Here is a 21,564-nt window from a genome sequence, read left to right as displayed (position 1 = left end):
CGTCCATTCTCAATATTGACACAATTTTATATGAGCCATTTCTTTACTTAAACTATTAACAATTATCTGATGAGAGTGATTTTCTTGTCAATTCCTTAAAAAGCAATGTTCAGGACCCCAATCAACTAATAATTAACAATATTATTTTTTTATTTGACGTTGTAGAACTCCATAAAAGTCAGGTTGTGGTCCCGTGGTTAGTGTCGCGGACTCTCGAGTTTCTTGGTTCGAACGCACTCTACCACAATTTGATACATATTTCTAATAATGAGCCACATAGGCTCACAGAAAAACTTTTTCAAACCACATTCGTTGGAAAATACCAGAACTAGGCGAAACAATTGTCAAAAAATAGATTTTAATGTGTTTTTTAACGATAAACTTAGTAGACTCAAAAAATCAGTGTTTGGTTTAACATTTAATACATAAATAATAATTTATTATTAATAACACTCTTAAGAAGATGAATGAATGTGGAAGAGACGAAGAATATTTCCATATATAATGTGGTGTGGCGTTCTATCCTCTTCGTAGTAATTTTTTATGATAGTTTGTTAGGTAGTTGTTGGCAAACAACGGGAGATGAATTCGTTTCGATGTGTTCATATTGCATTCGTGAGAACGGTTATTATACTCTGAAAACGAATAGGGAAAGGAATTGATCTTAATTATTTTCGATAAAAAGATAAATACTGTTAAGTTTAGATAATAATTAATGAAATTCGATTAATCATACTGATGGGAGTACTTTTTACGCAAATATTATATAATTTTTAAAATATGTATATCACAAGGGCACCTTATAGATTTTGATCTAAAGCCAAATTACATAATTATAGTTTTATTATTTTTTTATTATTATCGCATACACATTTATAATTAAGATTTACAACGGAGTCCTTGTTCCAACCCTATTTGAGAAAGTGCGTAATTAGTATACGATGTGTCATAAGTATATAATATCTAGTAAATTAATAAAATTGTAATACTTTTTGTATCTATATTAAATAAATAAAGAAGTTTAAACCACAATAACCGCGACAACATTTTGTCCAAATAGTTGTTCACAAATCTGGATTATCTCCAATTAGTTATTTTTGTACATTTTTTAACATCTCAACAATGCGACTTTATACTGTTATAAAAAAAGCTTTTTTTTGACATCTCAACAAAGATGAAGAAGAATATGGGAGTGTTGGAATTTATGCGGCTTACCGTCATAGACTGGTTTAGGTGATCACTTTACACTTTATTCACCAATTCTACCCATGATTGACAACCACACTATCCACAAATTCTTGGAACTTCTATAAATATGAACCAATTTAGAAACCTTGTTCTTGAATCACTAGAACTTCACTAGAGACATTTATTGGTGACATGTCTCTAGTGAAGTTCTAGTGATTCAAGAACAAGGTTTCTAATTGGTTCATATATACGTGTATATAGAACTTCCGAGAATTTGAGTAGTGTGGTTGTCAATAATAGGTAGAATTGGTGAATGTTACACGTGTGTAAAGTGATCACTCAAACCAGCCTATGACGGTCGTCAGCCCCGTAAATGCCCAGACTTCCATATTCTTCTTCATCTTTGATGAGATGTCAAAAAATAATAAGAAGAATGACTCCCATAATTGGAGATAATCCAGATTTGTGAACAAGTATTTGGACACACTCAAAATGTTGTCGAAATATAGTGTTTGACTTCACTAGAATTTCACTAGAGACATCTATGGTGGGATGAGAGAAGCTTTTTAATTAGCAGGTATGAGATAAAAGCCTTAATGAAATACAAATTTATTTATTTATTTTTTTAACGTTATTATACATATATTTGATAAATTGATTTCGTTAACAAGGTCACAGAAAATTTTCTTCACTGGGGTGGTTTGCAAACTCCTTCTTCAACGTTTCCAGGCCAATCACAAACCTAAAACCAAAATGGAATTTAAAAATACAATTTAAATTAGATATCCATATTCCTTTTTAGAAAACCTTCTTCGTCTGTGTAGAGACATCTCTAATATCTTGAAATATTCGCTCCGGCGTTAAATCCATCACATACGGTATTTTAAAGACGCCATCACGCCTCTTCCCCGGAGGAGTAGGCAGAGAGAATAGAACGCCACATCACCCTGTCTTTGTAAATATTCTTCGCCTCTTCCACATTCATGCATCTCCTCATACATATCCGCTGATTATTTCGACTCCTGACCTGCCCACTTTCAAGTATTTGACATATCTGATTTTGCCAAGTTTTCTTTGGTATTCCACTTACCCACTTTTTCTCCAAAAAATTGCTTCCAAAATTCAGGTGCGTGTTATACTCAAAATAAAAATAAAAATGTTTGATTTAAAAATCGGCCTTAAAAATGGCCATATTTCGATGTCTCCATCTGGCAACATTGTAGTGATGGGAATAGTTCATTCGTTCGAACCCTTATCCGCATCCCAATGGTGCATAGGGCACTGCATCATATAAACGCAGTGTCATCTTGATCGTTAACACACGAACGAAAGGAACTAAGTTAGTTTTAATTTTTACTAGAAGATGAAAACATCTGTATGTTTTCGAAACTAGTCGTATATATGAATAAAACTCATTAAGTGGTATATTGAAGTGTTTAATTTAAAAAAAATCAACATGTCATTCCACAAAGTTGAATCAATAAATAATAAAAACCAACTAGTTTCGGCAACAACCTGTTGCCCACTTCGGGGTATGTTTTACGACTAAACATACATATATAAAAGAAACAGTAAAAAATATTGGGTTTTAAAAGAAACCGTTGAGAAATTATTTTATATATTAAGTATGTATAGTCACAAAACAAACCCTGAAGAGGGCAACAGGTTGTTGCCGAAACTAGTTAGTTTTCAATAAAAATGTGAGTGAATAAAAAAACAAAGTCATTTTATTTCTCCAAATAATATATCGTAGTCATACAGGAGAAAGTGACCAAGTGCATTTTGCAAGTGAAAAGTTATCATTGACTATTTGATATCTTACCAGCTTAATATTGCCCTGAAAAATATTTTAAAGGATTTTAAACTTGGAAGTATAATGTATTGACTTGTTAAAAATGACTAACAGCATTGATGTTTATTTTCTTGCCAAGCAAAAGTGACTTAAATGGCCCTTCTGAACATTTTACGTTTTGTTAGTTGGTCACTTTCTCCTGTACTGCTACGATATTACAATGATCCACAAAGTAAATGCTTTAAATATTTAAAAAAATAAAATAACAAACTGAATGCTGTCGAAATGCGATCTCTCAGAAGAATGTGCGACAAAACGACGTATGATTGACGTTCGAATAGTGAAATAAGGAAGGAATGCAAAGCTGAGATAAGCATTATCGATAAAATTAAGAAAGATGTGTTGAGATGGTTTGGACATGTCGAACGAATTAGTGTGGAAAGAACGGGGAAACAAATTTATGAGGTGAATGTGGAAAAAGGAGCAGAGGAAGACCGAGAAAAACATGGCACGATCAGGTATGCCAAATACTTGAATGTGGTCAGGTTAGGAGTCGTAACAATCGGCGGGTATGTATGAGGAGATGCATGAACGTGGAAGAGGCGAGGAATGTTTGCAAAGACAGAGTGGTGCGGCGTTCTATTCTCTCTGCCTACCCCTGCGGGGAACTGGCGTGATGGTTAGTTAGTTTATAATAACAAACTATAAAGCTCACCCCAGCTGCAGGGTTGAACCAAGTACCGGGCATGCACTTGAGTAGGGCGGGGGTCGATCCAACGCACTGGTAGAACGTGGCACAATCCTCAGGGTTGGGCAGGTGGACCGCTCCACCCTCGGGATCTGGCTCAGGGCATTCCGGGAGAGCCAGGGTGGAACAGACTACCAGGAAGGCCACGAGGAATACCATGAAGGCTGAGATATAAAATCAAACAGATTACCAAGATGTTGAATACAGAAAAAAACAGTACAGTTTTAGTAGCTATTTGTCTTATTGCAATATTAGTCTGAGTTTAAATTGTACACATATATATATATATATATATATATATATATATATATATATATATATATATATATATATATATATATATATATATATATATACAGTGTATATAACCTCTATCTATCGTTTTTAAAGGGACCTATTAAAATAAAATATGAATGCGGGATTAAGAGGTCAATACGCAAATAGATACGACTGAGTAAAGATACCGACGAAGAATGGCGCCCAAGAACTGGCAAACGAAGCATCGGCCGACCCCCGACAAGATGGACTTACGATATAAGAAGAATAGCGGGAGTGACCTGGATGCGGAAGGCGGAGGATCGAAGAAGATGGAGACTCATGCGGGAGGCCTACGTTCAACAGTGGATGGACACAGGCTGATGATGATATATATATATATATATATATATATATATATATATATATATATATATATATATATATATATATATATATATATACATATATATATATCTTTTATTATATAACATTAAACCACGAGTGTAAGTCCCTTTCCAAGCACAAGAGCACAGACTCTTTTATGGAGAGGCACAGCGAATCGAAATATAAAAGTTCTCCATATGTATAAATGATTCAAATGTTATTATGTTATAAATAAAAATGTAAATATATTAAATGAATAAAAAAATATAAATATACATATATACACTTTTTTTTACTGTCGATGACAACCCTAATTTAGTACTAAGAGTACCGTAAACGTAATCCTATTCCGGCGGCATCGGTCTAATTGCCCGGTTAGATTTTATTGCTTAAGGTCAAAAATGTTTTAAAACATTAAAATATTTACAACATTAAAAAAAGGCGATTTCTTTTTGCTCGCTATAGCAGAGAAGTTGCTCGTTTTAACCGTGAATAAATGTATGGAGAAAACCAGAAACCAAAATTTCATCGAATGTTTCCTCGTTATATCCGAGATCTCGCTATAACCGTGCTCGTAATAACTGAGACCACTGTATATATAAACAACTCGTAAATGGATTTGGATGCAGCTAAAATGTTATGGACAATCACAGAAGTGGTTACTCAAATATTGATTAAATTTAGGTACCTTTTGATGTTTTGGTAACTATAAACACACACGACACGAAAATTTGATACAAAATTCTTTATTTACCTTTCATTTTTTGATGTTGATAAATTCCTTTCTTGTGAATAAAATGACAAACTAATTCTGAAGACGATCTTAAATTCTGGTATTTATAGTTTTTTTCTTAAGTACCTGCTGATAACTGATAATATGATGTAAATGGGTTTTCTTCGGAATTATACTTTATGAACAGGATATAAGTAGTAAAATTGAGATAAGATAAACTATTATTGTAAGTTTATACTAATATTTATGACTATTTTGATATCAATTAATACTAAGATAAGATTGTTTCCTTTTTCAGTATATTGTTTGCAATTTTTTAAAGTATTTAGTAAGTTTTTAAAGCGCTTAATTCCAATGACCCTGTTTATGTATTATTCTTTATTAATTCTATCAGGTACAACCACTAATAACAATAAAAAATAATAACAAAACTGATAAATATCATTAAATATTACTTGTTTTTCTTTTGAATTTCAAATGCTTTGTTGACTGTGTCGTGTGGTAATATAACACTCTCATTATCATTAATCATTCACTTTGTCTAATACGCACACAAACTCATGAATACCGGTTTCGGAATAACAAATCGCTCATCTGGTCAACTATAGGCTTTCTATCGTCAGCTATAATTAAAATCAAATTACAACTAACATTAAAAAATAATCCATCAACAGTGTTTTTTTTATACATTATCACCTTTGTTTAATTAGAGATAGATTTATGAATTACAAATTCTCAACTGAGGGCAGCACAGTCAGCCATAATTCCACATCTATCAAAATTACAACTAACACATAAAAGATATCCAACAACAGTGAATTACATCTGTGACATATCTCTCAAAAATTAATGTAATATGTGAATTTTATTTTTAAAGTTGTCAACCCAGAAATATCCAAACATCCATCTTATTTCGGATAGAAACACATATCGCTCACTCCTTTCAACAACTTCAGATATTAAAAACATGATTTTTCAGGAGATCGTTTATAAAGTATAAGAATATAATAAAATGCGTGAAAAATAAATATCAAGCCACTTATTGAAGATTTTACTGTGCATCAGATCTTTCTAGGTAAAAGCTGAAGGTTTTTTCTCCATTTGAAAAATAAAAAGTATATTTAAAAAAATAATAAAACAATACCTTGTCTTCAAAATGCAAAAACAATACTTTCTGCCCTGTAGCGGGTAAATATTAAGTTAAAAATATGCCTCTTTTGCTGGGATAGAGTACATTTTCTGGGCATTCCGAAAACATCCACAACTGAAAATTGACGATTTTTGATTTATGACGTTTTTGAAAAGAGTGAGTAGTATATATATATATATATATATATATATATATATATATATATATATATATATATATATATATATATATATATATATATATATATATATATATATATATATATATATATATATATATATATATATATATATATATATATATATATATATATATATATATATATATATATATATATATATATATATATATATATATATATATATATATATGTGTGTGTGTGTGTTCAAATCATTTATCCAAAAAAAGTAAACTCATCTGTGATTGTCGTACCACATTTTTATTACTACAGAGTACTATTGAAACATGTATACCGATACTTGTATACATGTGTGAAGGTTCTTTCTATATACACCTTAGGGGTAACTGATAAAGCAAGTTCTATTGAAAGGGCGTTTGAGGTTGGTGAAATGAAATCTTTCGACAACATTCCTTATCCAACCCTTGGTGAAAATGCAAATTGTTTTATGGGACGTAAGGGGTGAAAACATGTAGTTTTATTCATTTCCCTTCGCTTTGACGACATACCTTCAAGGGTGGAAAACTGTCTTGGCGTTTTTTATCAGTTGTATATATTGTTCTGACTATTTTTTCCTTTATTAGATGAGTTGAAAAAAAATGCTAGTAAAAAATATTCCGATGAACTGATAATGAAGCAGTTTGATCGTGTTATGAAAACAATTGTTCAATCAAAGTATGATCAATAAAATCAAAACAAACAAAAAATATCGTTTCCAAACATGTTATTTATTTCCAACAATTTGATTGTGTCCAAATACTTGTTCACAAATTTGGATTATCTCCGATTATAGGAGTTATTTTTCTTATTATTTTTTGATATCTTATCAAACCTATCAACTTTATGTTTAAACCCATTGACGGAAGTATCTGTAGCTTCCGAAACTAGTCGTTAAAATATAATACTTAAAGAGTTAATAGCAATAGTTTTATTTATAATTTAACCATGTCTTATTGTAAGGAGAATGCCGAAACAATAAATAACATTATTTTTTCACATGTCTTCAAAGATGAATATGAATATGGAAGTCTGGGATTTACGGGGCTGACGACCGTCATAGGCTGGTTTAAGTGATCACTTTACACACGTGTAACATTCACCAATTCTACCCATTATTGACAACCACACTTCTCAAATTCTTGGAAGTTCTATATATATGAACCAATTTAGAAACCTTCTTCTTGAATCACTAGAACTTCACTAGAGACATTTATTGGTGAGATGAAAGGAAGCTTTTTATTTATTAATTCTGGCGTTTCTCATGTATGTGGTATAATCCAGGATTCGGACCTCAAATACTAATAAAAGGTAATATAAAAAGTCCCTGTGGTTTTTTGCCACTAGATTGTGTTGATACCTATATATCGAGCAACGCTTGTCCGAATTATCTATACTTTATCAAAAACTCATGTACTAATCAATTTTTAGGTAAGGTTAGAGATTAGGTAAGGTTAGAGATTAGGTAAGGTTAGAGATTAAGTAAGGTTAGAGATTAGGTAAGGTTAGAGATTAGGTAAGGTTAGAGATTAGGAAAGGTTAGAGATTAGGTAAGGTAAGAGATTAGGTAAGGTTAGATATAATGTAAGGTTAGTGATTAGGTAAGGTTAGAGATTAGGTAAGGTAAGAGATTAGGTAAGGTAAAATATGGTACGGTTAGATTAGATTAGTTAAGGTTAGAGATAAGGTAAGGTTAGAGATTAGGTAAGGTAAGATATTAGGTAAGGTAAGAGATTAGGTAAGGTAAGAGATTAGGTAATGTAAGAGAATAGGTAAGGTTAGGTTAGATTATGCAAGTTTAGAGATTAGGTAAGGTTAGAGATTAGGTAAGGTAAGAGATTAGGTAAGGTAAGAGATAAGGTAAGGTTAGGTTAGATTAGGTAAGGTTAGAAGCCTTCACTTGATCTATAGTTGAACTTTTTTTATAACATAATTTTTTATCAGTTGTCACTAGCAAAAATGAAACAATTTTGTATGGTTGAACCCTCTAAAGGTTTGAAACAATTTATTTTTTACATATACAAGTTGTAATTATTGACATCATAGTTTAAATTTATACATACACTTTGAAATAATTAAACACTGAATACATTTATATATTTTTAAATATGAAGTATTACATTTCATGCATAACGATAAATAAATTTTATTTTTATATTGAATTAAGTAAAGTCAATTTTATATAGAGTTTTGCATCGTACTAAAATAAATGATTTTTTAAATACAATGGATTTTATGACATTTTTGAAAACAATTTTTTTTTAATTTCCAAGACAATATTCGACATGTTTTTATGTTTTTTTTTCATTGATTTTTAACCAAAAATGAATTTTGTAAATACGATAATTGATTATCAAATCCAAAAGACTCATAAAAACACCAGCCCAGTCGAAAATTTGTCTTTGGAAATGAACAATACATTTTGGAAAAAACGTAAAATCACGATTTTAGATCGAAAATATAAAAAATGCTAGCATTGTTCAATATTGATTTATTCAATAACTTTTGATATAATTAATTAAGTTTTTAAGTTTATTTAAAATAAAATAAAATAAATCTTTGCCTGATTTTTATGCAATAAAATTTTAAGCCCTAATCAAAATATAAATGAAATTTAAAACTAGTTTATACACATAAATATTTTATATAATACTGAGATCTTCCTTATAATGTTATATAATATATTTATTTTCAGAAATAACAAAAAAAATAGCACAACAATTAAGCCATAATTAATAATTTTCAAATAAATTTTTAATGAAGTATTGTGATTTTTTTCAATGTTTTTTTTAATCAAACTGCTTATTTTATTAAGATACAAACAAAAGGGGAGAACGCCAAAGATTTTGAAATCCGTATTTTATACTTAGATTTTTATTTTATTTTAGACTTATATATTATGTATTATGTGACGTTTTTTGTTTATGCTGTGTAAGCGGAAAAAACGACAATGAAATCAAAAGTAAAAAATATTTGCATTTAAATTTCAGCATGATTGCGTCGCTAGCTTATTGGAATTTAAAAGAGGAATTCTATTGCCATATGTACTTACGAAAAAATTGCTTACTATCTCCTGAAATAAGCTTAATATAAGTGAGGCATTGAATTTTAAAACACGTTTTTTGACAAAAGTAGGTACTATAATGTATTAATTTATATATGACTAATTGAAAATTAATATCTTTTTTGGAATGTTTGATTGCGCGTCATTAATCGATAGTATTTAAGTGTTTTTTTTTTTAAGATATATTTTTTAGATGTTTGAATGAATATTTTTCTGTTTTCTTCATCTCAATACACACTCCTTAGCAGTTCATCCGGTGTCAGCAGGCCATCCTGAAATACGAAAAAAAATCAGGTTGACACACTGAAAAAAACTAAGTCTTTTATGCAGATTGGTACACATATCACTCACTCCTTTCACAACGTCATACATCAAAAAACTTGATTTTTCAGGAGATCGTTTGTAATGTTTAAGAATATAATGAAATGTATTAAAAATAAATATCATTCTACTTATTGAACTTCTTACTGTGCAATAGATCTTTTTAATTAATACCTGAATGTTTTTTCTCCTTTTGAAAAATATTTAGTATATTTAAAAAAATAATTAAACAAAACCTTTTCTTCAAAATACAAAAAAACACTTTCTCCCCTGTAGCGGGTAAATATTAAGTTAAAAATATGCCGTTTTTGCCGGGACACAGTACATTTTTTGTTCATTCCGAAAACATGCATAACTGAAAATCGTCGATTTTTGATATATGACGTTGTTGAAAGGAGTGAGCGACATCTGAGAATACATGTTTTTTTAGAAAATATTTATAAGCTGCCTATTAAATTTCTCCTTGCCGTATGTATAATAATTTGAATACAGTGACTTCTTCTGTAATTTTGAGGCTCAATCAAATTACAATTTAAATAAATTTAAGAAGAGAAAGTGGTATTTATTATTACCGGATTTGTTTATTTATTACCTGTTTTTTTTTGTAATTACCTGGTTTATGTCGACGAATTTACGCACAACAGTCCTGGCGAGTTCAGGGTTGTTCAGGAGTTCATCTACAAACCAGTCGACTGGAACACTGGAATTTATTAAAATAAAAACATTAATAAAATGGAATTAAGGATTTTAAAAAATCATTTCCTTTTTCCACAAACTCTTTATTCACGAATAATATATTGTTTTGAGATTATTGGTAACTGTAATTGGTAATATATGGTAATTGAAAAAATTGGTAACTGTTATTTGTAAGTCATTGTCAGTTGGGCATTTACGGGGCTGACGACCGTCATAGGCTGATCTAAGTGATCACTTTACACAAGTGTAACATTCACCAATTCTACCCATGAGACACACTACTCAAATTCTTAAAACTTCTACATACATTGATCAAACTCGAAACACAGTATGCACGAGTTCACTATAACCATCTATGGTGGGATGATGAACATTTTTAATAAGCAGAGACTCTTTTAATCGTATGTGTGGTGACAATCCCGGATTATATTCACACACTTGAGAAACGTTTGAAAACATTATTTTCAATTTTTGTTTTAGCTTAAAATTTGACTAGCTACGTTCTCTATAGAGATGAAAAATAAGGAATTTATAAATATATATATATATATATATATATATATATATATATATATATATATATATATATATATATATATATATATATATATATATATATATATATATATATATATATATATATATATATATATATATATATATATATATATATACATGGCCAAATTTATTAGAACATTTTGAGAAACACACTCAAAATGTTGTAATATATTCTGCTATATTTATCTATAAGCATCTCGATTATTTCTAAAAAACATCAAATTATTTATAGATTTTTTTATTTGAAAAAATGCAACAGAGAAAAATCCAGGTCCTTTGAGACACTGCAGGCATTATATTTTCCTTTAAGTTTCCAGTAAATTGACTCCGTTTGACATTTGATATCCTTGAAAGCATTGCAAGTATGTATTGAGGAAAATGTGAAACCGCGCGAACCCAACCGCGAACTGCGCGGGAAAGGACATCGATACGATCCTTGCAAAAGTGATGAAATTTTATTTTTAGATCGAGAATTCTCATTTTATTTACTTTACTTTGTTTTATTTTTAAAATCTTGCTCTAATTATTTATTGAAAGAAGAAAAAAACAGATCTAAGTACCTACCTTCTTCTTTTAAACGTCCAACTCATATACATATTTGATAATTTGTTTTCATTTTTATCTCTTTGATTTTTTGTTTTCCGTAAACACAAAGTGTGTGATAATATCTCGATAAGACGAAACGCGTCACATTTTATCATATATGTGTAAATAAAAGTAGAATTCAATCCAATAACCGTTAAACTTTATAAAATAAAACAACTTTGTTTTAACCGCTTTTTATCGGTACACTTTATCCAACCGGTTTCGACAAGAACCTTGTCATCCTCAGGGTTTATGTACTAATTCTAAAACATTGAAATACTCATAGTTAGGTTATAGTTAATTACCCTTCCCTTACGATACCAAAAACTTCCACGCACTCCGTACACCGTATGAAAATATGATTTAAAAAACGGGAAAAAACTCCTAAATGTTGCTTTTATTGAGCATTGCTCAGCGAATTCGTCAACTCCGGACATAAAATACGGAATTAGTACATAAACCCTTAGGATGCAAAGTTTCTTGTCGAAACAGGTTGGAAAAAGTGTACCAATAAGAAGTGGTTACAACAAAGTTGTTTTATTTTATTAAGTTTATTAAATGTACCACAAAGTATCTGCGAAAATCATTCAACCTACAACCGCGTTTAATTTTGGATATATTACCCAACAATTCAATATGGGATTCTGCAAAATATCTGCAGTTACAATTAATGAATTTTGAACATTTTTGGAGCTATGAAAAATGAGTGTCTTTGCTTTTGCGTCTGGATTTGCAAAAAGGGATTTTTGTTGCGTTACCTTTAAATTGTCATTTTATCCGTAGTGGGAATAATCTAGTGCCCGATATAAAAATATTATAAATATTTCTAAGATTAACTTACTTTTCGGGCATTTTGTCTTCGAATTGTTCGATGAATCCATGTTCCTGGGGCGAGTCCATCATGTCTAGGAAGTTGTCGGTGGGTCCCATTGTCAGGGCTGAAATAAAAACAAGAATAAAATATTTTTAACGAGAATTGAAAGCTCTCCAAACCGCATTTCCGGATCTGTTACAGACGTATCTAGGCTTCCTGACAGACCACTCTCGCAAAGCAATTTTATTTTCTGAACACAATTGAGAAAAAAATTAGAAAATGTAAAATAAAACTGTATGAAACATGATAATTTTTCATATAGTGTGGTTGTCAATCATGGGTAGAATTGGTGAATGTTACACGTGTCTAAAGTGATCACTTAAACCTATGACAGTCGTAGGCCGTGTAAATATCCAGACCTCCATATTCTACATCATCTTTGGTAAGATCTCAAAAAAATATCTTTACTTGTTTATTCATCGCTAATTTCCCAAACTTCTATTGTCAGTACATAATCAGATCATGTAGAATGTCGTTAGTAATGTTAGCTTACAGTTTTCGAAAGATTTGAATTAATATCATATGCGAAATTAGCTTAATTCTCAGTAAGATGCTCGTATACTGCCTAATAATATTATACACATCCATACCTCGCTATACGGCCGCTCTTTATACGGCATTTCGCTATAAGGCCCTCTTCGATTAAGGCACGTTTTCGATTTACGGCCTAAAATGTTTCGCTATAACGGCAAAAAAAACTTATTTTCGATGTCGGTTTATATGTACATGTTGCCAATCACTGAAAAACGAAACAGACAAGAAGACAAGTCAACAACGTTGGACAATTTTTTAAAGCCAGGCCCATCTTTACCAGCGAAAAATGATGACGACAGTGAAGTACAGGTTACCATTTCTTCATCGTCTTCAGATTAAAGCCATTTAAAAAAATGATGTATGTGTACATACACATATTTTATGTAACATGAAGTTATTTCATTGATGTTTATATATTATTGATGTTTTTTAATTTAATTTTTTTATATTTTTTTAAATTTTTTTTTGATTTATTCGGGAATTGTACAGCTTACATATAAAAAAAAGATATGAAACAAAAGTTACATTAACAATAATAAACATTACATTACATTAACAAAAAATAGTTACGTTAAAAAAAGGCAATTAAACAATTCTACATTTATGTTATAAAACTATTTAAAAACATTCAGAGATTAAACAAAAACAAAAAAAGGTATTATATAAAGTAATAGATTTAGCAGGAGGGGGAAGGAAAGGAGAGGAATTAATGAGGGTGGTTAAAGGATTTTTTCATTCTAGGTAAGAAGTTTAAAAATATATTTATAAATATACATACATACATATACATACGCATACATACACACATATATATACATATACATACATATACATATTCATTATATATGCAGAAAAAAATGTCATGCACCGTTCACCCCCCACCCATAACATAACTAAGTTATTGGTGGAGAGTAAACAGAATAAAAGTGTGTTTTTTGTAGTCTGTTATTATTTTATATACAAATGTATGTACTTGTTATGTATGTATTTTTGATTTAAATTAAAAGATAAAATGCATTTTGAATGATAAACCATGTTACATATTTACCAAAATTGAAACCGATCCCATTGAATTTGTATGAATTTGTATGAGAATAATTGATTCCTTATACGGCTTTTCGCTTTGCGGCCAAGTTTCGTGGAACGTATCTAGGCCGTAAAGCGAGGTATGGGTGTATTGTAATGTTATTCAAACTTTGGTATTTTAGTAATTACATTATTTAAAAAGACAGCGTATATTATTATGGTTTTATCTATTCATACTTTTATCAAAGAACTTACTTTAGAGAAAATTATTTTAAGGAAGTTAATATATACGGTACAGTAATTTAATAATATTATATTTTCCAAAAATGTCTCAGATAACGTCACTTTAAGACCACATTATAAAGATGTCATTAAAAATGGTTTATTTAGATCTGGGAGTAAAATAGTTGTAAAATTTGGTAGATAATTCGTATTTTGATAATAAGTTTGATAATAGGATGAAGAAACGAGAGTGAATACTGGGAACAGAGTGAATGTAGAACTCAACGTAGTTCTGGTACCAACCCTAATGTTTGCAAAAGAAGCATGGAGTTGACAAAAGAAATATGAAAGTAGACTGAATGAAAGAAGAGTCGCAATGCGATCTCACGAATGTACGGTAAAACGATGAATGATTGATGTTCGAATAGTGAAATAAGGAAAGAATGCAAGGCTGAAAAATGAGCTTTATCGATAAAATTAAGAAAGGTTTATTGAGATGGTTTAGATATGTGGAACGGATGAGTGAACAGTGAAACGAATTTATGAGGCGAATGTAGTTGGAGACAGGAGCAGAGGAAAACCGAGGAAAACTTGGCATAGTCAAGTTTGTCAATTATTTAAATGTGGTAAGGTCTGGAGTCTGAATAATCGGAAAAGGCGAAAAAATGTGATGTGGCATTCTATTCTCTCTATCTACCCCTGGACGAAGTGTTAGGTTACTACTACTACTACTACCATCACGCCGTTTCCCCGCAGGGGTAGGCAGAGAGGATGGAACGCCACACTCTTCTGTCCTGACATACACTCCTCGCCTCCTTCACATCCATACATCTAGTCATACATGCCCTCCGATTACGCAGACTTTTGACACCGCCAGATTTTAGGTTCTGATTGATCTGATCGTGCCAAGTCTTTTTCGGTCGTCCACGTTAAAGGTTAGGTTAATTTACTTTAAATATTAAGATATGAAGATCTATAAACTACAATATTATTACCCTGGACTGGTACCTGAAGCGGAGGGCTGATCACCTTTCCTTCATATGTAAACGATCAAGATAACACTGCGTTTATATGACGCAGTGCCCTATGCATCATTGGGGTGCGGATAAGGGTTTTATTATATTTTTTATAAATCCATTTTAACACGTAGAACATTGGTGTCTTATATTCTCCGCGTAATTCTAAAACCGTATTTTTTAAACCAAGTGAGACCCCAAATAATTGAGTTACAAGGATTTAAAAATACAATGTTAAAATATACTTAAAATCCTTTGTCCGCTTTATTCCGAGTCCTTTGCGAGCGGAAGTGAAAATATTCGACAAAGAAAGTCAAATATCAGATTTTTAACAAAAGTTTTAAAATTTGCTCAAAGGATTTAATTACAAAGGAGAGAAAGAATAATGTTAGTTTATATTTGTTTTAGCGAGATTTAGGCAGAGAAACGAATCACTGATAATTTCTGTAAACCACCTGTAGCGGGGGTTGGTTTCATGGATTTTTATATAAAATTGTTTTTTTACAACATTTTGAGTGTGTCCAAATACTTGTTCACAAAATCTGGATTATCTTCAATAACAGGAGTTATTTTCACATTATTTTTTGACATCTCATCAAAGATGAAGAAGAATATGGAAGTCTGGGCATTTACGGGGCTGACGACCGACATAGGCTGGTTTAAGTGATCACTTTACACACGTGTAACATTCACCAATTCTACTCATTGTTGACAACCACACTACTCAAATTCTTGGAAGTTCTATATAAATGAACCAATTTAGAAACCTTGTTCTTGAATCACTAGAACTTCACTAGACATCTAAAAAAAAAATAAGTTTTTTTTATAAATTTTAAAATTATTTATTTATTAAAATGCTGTACATTTAAATCTTCTTCTTCATCTTCATCTTGTTGTAGGCCCTGTGGCCTGTTTTTAAGAGGGATCAGCCTCCTGCTATGTCAATTCCCAGCTATAGACCCATCTCTCTGGTGGTCTGCCCGGGAGTCGTCTACCATGGGGTTGGCCGTACAGTGCGATGTGGAGGAGTCTGGATGGTTCCATTATCCTAACATGCGCTTACCATTGTCTCCTTCGTTGACCTTCCCGCCTAACGACATCTTCGATCTCGTATATTTCCCTGATCCTGGCGTTTCTTATTCTATCCCGAAGACTCTTGAGTGATATACTTCTTACAGTCTTCATTTCTGACACTCTAAGCGCGTTTTTGTGGTAACGCTGTCCGCTCTACTTTCGATTCCATACGTCATGATGGGTCGGACGCAAGTTTTGTATTTTCTCATTTGTTTATTTTACATATGCTTCTTATGTCTATTTTTATACATGTTTATTGTTTTCATATTTTGCCATGTATTAGCATTAGTTTTGGTTATTTAAAAAAAAAAATTATGTTACTTTATTATTTGTGTTCCAGTCTTGTTAACCTTAATCCCAAGTCCCGAAATGAGAAATAGAAATTACTCATCGGGAATATTATATGTATATATGACTTATGTATGTACTATGTTTTGAAATAAATAAAAAAATACTGATACTGGAATGAACTTGTAAACAGAATGTCAGAAGACAGACTTCCGTGTATCGCCCTTCAAGGAAACACCGAAGGATATGGACCCCAGGAAGCCCCCAAAAGGGTGGAGAAATAGCTGGCAATCAACATCCCAAGAGCAACAGGTCCTCAGGAGCCATAGGGAGATGAAGAAGAATAATAATGAAGTAGGCTCACTTTGGAGGGGCTCCGGATGTAGCCCCCGCTTGCCGAAGCCGCGGGCGGTCATCATCTCGGTATTCTTGAAGCCCCTGGTGGCGCGGGGCTGCTTGGCCCGCGGCAGGGAGCGCCCCGCGGCTCCGGCTCCCATCCCGAGGGCCAGCCACAAAGTCACTCCAGCAACTGCCATGTGCATAGACAGCCTCATGATCTGAAAAAAAAACGTTAAATTAGGGCTTAATAGTTCGTAAGCATAGTTAAACTTTTTTGTAAAATTCAATTTTATTGCTTAATAAAGTTGCCTTCGGGGCGATGCAACAATGGATCATTGTCAGACGAGAGGAATATCTAATTTAACATACTCAACCTATAAATGATTGTATTAGACTTGTTTTGTGTTTATAACAGCCGATAGAATCAAAATTTTCATTCATCATTTTCTTTTGGAAAATTTGCCTTCGAAATACGTTGTTTTCGTAAGTTGGTAATGAATGACGTCACAAAAACGATGGACTTATTTGAATATTGGTTACATTGCTAAATTATTGGCGGCTCTATTCGTTGATATCTAAGTAAGTATTTTAAATGTGTATAAAACTTCCTATGTTTGAGTATAAGTACGTACCTAAATAAATAAATAAATTAAAATAATGTATCGAGAATACCACCTAAAAAAAATTGTATCGTAAATTACTTGGAAAACCTCCAATAAATTAAAAATTCCTATGCAATTTTATTTTTTACGTAGAAAAATCAAATTATTAAATATTCCCATGAAATTTCAACCATAATAAAGTTACATTGCGTACGTCAAATTGTGTACGGGGAATATCACTAAAATACGTTTTCTTCTATCGTAAATTACGTTTAAAAATCAAATTAATTAATTATTCCTATGAAATTTTAACCAAAACAGAGTTACGTTTCGATATAACAAATAACTTTTGTCCGTATAACTTCTAAGACTTCAAATGATTAAAATTCCGGGTAAATGTTTCCGAGATGTGCGTGCGTTTATTAGGATTTCTACCACTGGATACACATTTATGGTAAGAAACGGGTCGGTTGTTTAATTTATGTTACGTGGGCGCTACGTATTATTTTGCGGATTGAACCCATTGATCTCCATACTAGGCGAGTTATTTATTGTTGATTGGGAATGGACCCCATTAGTCCTTAGAGTACCTATGAAAGGTTGTTCAGAAAATATTTGTTTCAATATATTTTTTTTTTTAAAATTGATAAATACAGACAGCATTTTGAGTGTATCCAAATACTACACAAATCTCGATTGGAAATTATAAGCCGAAATTACAAAAAAAATTAAAAGGATATTTTCTGGCGTTTCTCATGTGCGTGATTATAATCCAGGATTCGTACCTCACATACAAATGAAAGAGTTTCTGATCAATAAAAAAGCTTCTTTCATCTCACGATATATATATATATATATATATATATATATATATATATATATATATATATATATATATATATATATATATATATATATATATATATATATATATATATATATATATATATATATATATATATATATATATATATATATATATATATATATATATATATATATATATATATATATATATATATATATATATATATATATATATATATATATATATATATATATATATATATATATATATATATATATATATATTACTATGCCATGTTCTCTCCGATTCCGCGGCTTCACATATTAGCCAATGCTTTTGAAAGTATAGATTTATTTGATATATTGTTATCCTTCTCGAAATCTGTACTTTCTCAGCATTTTTTCTCCATGTTATAATGGATATATTTAAATGTTTTGTTTCACTCTCTCTCGCTGCTCGCTGTTAGTGTGTGAAAAGACGTGTATTTACCAGTGCTTACTATTTGTTATATATTATTATTTTATGTTATAAGACTATTTGTTGAAAGACTTTTTGTATTTCTATAAGTGTATTCATTAGTGTATTTTTATATTAGTTACTGTATATATGTATGATGTTAAACGCTCTAGCCGTTCAATAATGTTCCAAGGATTTGAGTAGTGTTGTTGTCAATCATGGGTAGAATTGGTGAATGTTACTTATGTGTACTGTGATCATTCAAACCAGCCTATGATAGTCGTAAGCACCGTAAATCCCCAGATTTCCTCATATTCTTCTTCATCTATGTCGAAAAATAATACCCTTAGGGTGATATTTTACGAAAATGGCTACATATAAACTACTAAATTTTTTTTTAATGCAGATTCCCAATGAAAGAACAGTGCAATCGTTGCTTTTTTATACAAATACAATCAAAATGAAGTAATTATCTTTACCAAGCCACTGCTTTCATTTGCTTCAAATAACCGTATTTCCAATTCCCGATTGGGTTAGTGAATATACCCTGTTGCTAAACGAGGCTAATTGGAAAATTAACGCAAACTTCCGTTCTATAACATCCATTGGCCTTTAGGACCGAGAGCCTCCCTTATTGGTACCTCCTGTAGCTCTAATTAATACGAAGTATTTTTATATACAATGAACTCTCTTTTTACGCGTTTTCCAAATTCTCGCTGCACAAAAAGGGAAGAAAAATTGCATATGGCACCGTATACGCAGTGGCGAGAAGAGAGAATTAATTAGGGTAAGCGGTAAAGGTATATATAGGTTCGATTCCCAGGGGGGGTCAAATAAATATAAGTGATTTTTTCACTGTAATATTTATTCAATATTACCCTGGATACCTGAAGCGGAGGGCTGATCACCTTTCCTTCATGTGTTAACGATCAAAATAACACTGTGTTTATATAATGCAGTGCCCTATGCACCATTGGGGTGCGGATAAGGGTTTGAATTGAAAAACTATAATTGAGTAAAGGTATATAGTAAGCTAGGTACTTCTCTTCGTTATTTTCTTAGGTAAGTCTACTTAAGTTACTCAACTTAGTAGACTCAAAAAATCTGTGTTTGATTTAAAATTAATACATAAATTAAAATGGAGTTCTACAAATTAAACGCCAAACCACTAAATATCTCAACTTAATATGAAACACATATCGTTATTTTTTAATATGAAAGAAGTTGGAAGTCTAAGCATCCTAGGGCTGACGGCCTGGCATTTGGCTGACTTAAGCGATCACTCTGTACAAAGAAACCTGTCCACCATACTTTATTATTATTTTGGTGCACTTTTTTTACACGGTATCGCATGAAACGCATCCACCGTGAAAATGGGGACCTCAGTATATATATTCATATATATTTTTACGACTATAATGGTATTTCCGGAGGCCTGATGGGGTTTTTTAAAATCAGATTCATTTCGTTAAATATCTCTCAATTTTTTTCTTCCTTTTCGATACTTTGATATCAATTTTCAAATATTTGCAGTTAAATTTGAGTAGACTTTTCAATTTACTTATGTTTACGGGCCTAGATAAGTTTGTCCAGTTTCGAGATTACTTTAGAGGTTAGTTTAAACCTTTGAAATAAACTTTTTAAAACGCCCTCAGATTGAGAAAAGGTCAATTTATTTATAAAATGCTCAGGTTCAAGTATAACTTATTAAATAATCTGAAATATTTAGAAACTTTATAAAACATCTTAAAATCCAGTTTCACATCCCTGCGAGTAATCATCCTTAGTATAATAACCCTTAAAAAGTGAGTATGGACAAAAGTTATTTATCAATTTTTTAAAATATTTTTATAATAATTATTCCTTTTTTTTACAAATGTTAATAATATTAGTATTTAACCACTCATCGAGATTTTTATGTCTACCGGTTTCGAGACGTACCCATCTCTTCGTCAGGACAATCACTACCACAGCATGCAATAATTTAAAGTTTTAACATTTTGAGTGTGTCAAAATACTTGTTCACAAATCTGTTTCTCCACATAGGAGTTATATTTATATTTTGACATCTCAATATAGATGAAGAAGAATATAAAAGTCTGGGTATTTACAGGGTATTAACTTGTCGTAGGCTGGTCAAGTGATCACTTTACACACTTTACGTGCTATTCAAGATTGACAACCACACTATTAAAATTTTTATAACTTCTAGATTTATTAACCAATCAACAGCCATCAATGTTGGATTGAGAAAAGCTTTTATTTATCAGAGAACAATTTTATTTTATCATGCAAGATCTGAACCCAGAACATTTCTACATACTGGGAAACGCCTTTTTTATGTAGCTTATAATTTAAGCAGTTAATTTTATTCACAACGTTTTGAATAAATACTTGTTGTGTGTGTAAATATGTACTTGTTCACAAATCTGGTTTTTCTCCAATAAAAAGTTATTTTTTACTTGAATTATTTTACATATAGAAAGACGCCTGAAAACATGATTTTAAATTTTATTGCAGCTAACAATTATTATTTATTCACAACATTTTGGGTAGGACTTAATCCTTGTAAGCAAATCTTTAAACAAGGGTTATCTTAAAATTTTCTGAAAAATTAAATGAATGCCTTTTCAGCATATTGAATAAAAATGAAAAAAAACACACAAAAAAATT

General features: G+C 31.0%; 2 protein-coding genes across 2 annotated transcripts in view; both read right to left on the bottom strand.

Annotated features, from left to right (window-relative positions):
* Positions 1 to 1,785: 1,785 nt before the first annotated feature.
* On the bottom strand, positions 1,786 to 3,887 carry LOC148302868 (uncharacterized). Its single transcript, XM_088270936.1, has 2 exons — positions 3,696 to 3,887; positions 1,786 to 1,930 (listed from the first exon to the last, which is right to left on the bottom strand). Exons 1-2 carry the CDS (start codon positions 3,885 to 3,887, stop codon positions 1,877 to 1,879), a joined length of 246 nt encoding a protein of 81 aa, XP_088127062.1. The 3' UTR covers positions 1,786 to 1,876.
* Positions 3,888 to 8,396: 4,509 nt separating this feature from the next.
* The window catches only part of LOC148302867 (allatotropins-like), a 100,149-nt gene continuing 86,981 nt past the window's right edge, over positions 8,397 to 21,564 (bottom strand). The window contains exons 3-6 of the mRNA XM_088270927.1: positions 17,051 to 17,243; positions 12,494 to 12,590; positions 10,426 to 10,513; positions 8,397 to 9,764 (exon numbers count right to left, since the gene is read on the bottom strand). Of these exons, the coding sequence (XP_088127053.1) occupies positions 9,720 to 9,764; positions 10,426 to 10,513; positions 12,494 to 12,590; positions 17,051 to 17,240 (420 nt within the window). The 5' untranslated portion in view covers positions 17,241 to 17,243 and the 3' untranslated portion in view covers positions 8,397 to 9,719. The remainder of the gene's footprint in view (positions 9,765 to 10,425; positions 10,514 to 12,493; positions 12,591 to 17,050; positions 17,244 to 21,564) is intronic.

The sequence above is a fragment of the Brachycentrus maculatus genome, unplaced genomic scaffold (assembly GCF_059751285.1).
Source record: "Brachycentrus maculatus isolate JH-2025_06_01 unplaced genomic scaffold, ASM5975128v1 h1tg000404l, whole genome shotgun sequence".
Lineage (NCBI taxonomy): Eukaryota > Metazoa > Arthropoda > Insecta > Trichoptera > Brachycentridae > Brachycentrus > Brachycentrus maculatus.
The sequence above is the reverse complement of the archived record's forward strand: the minus strand, read 5'-3'. Positions and strand labels throughout refer to the sequence as shown.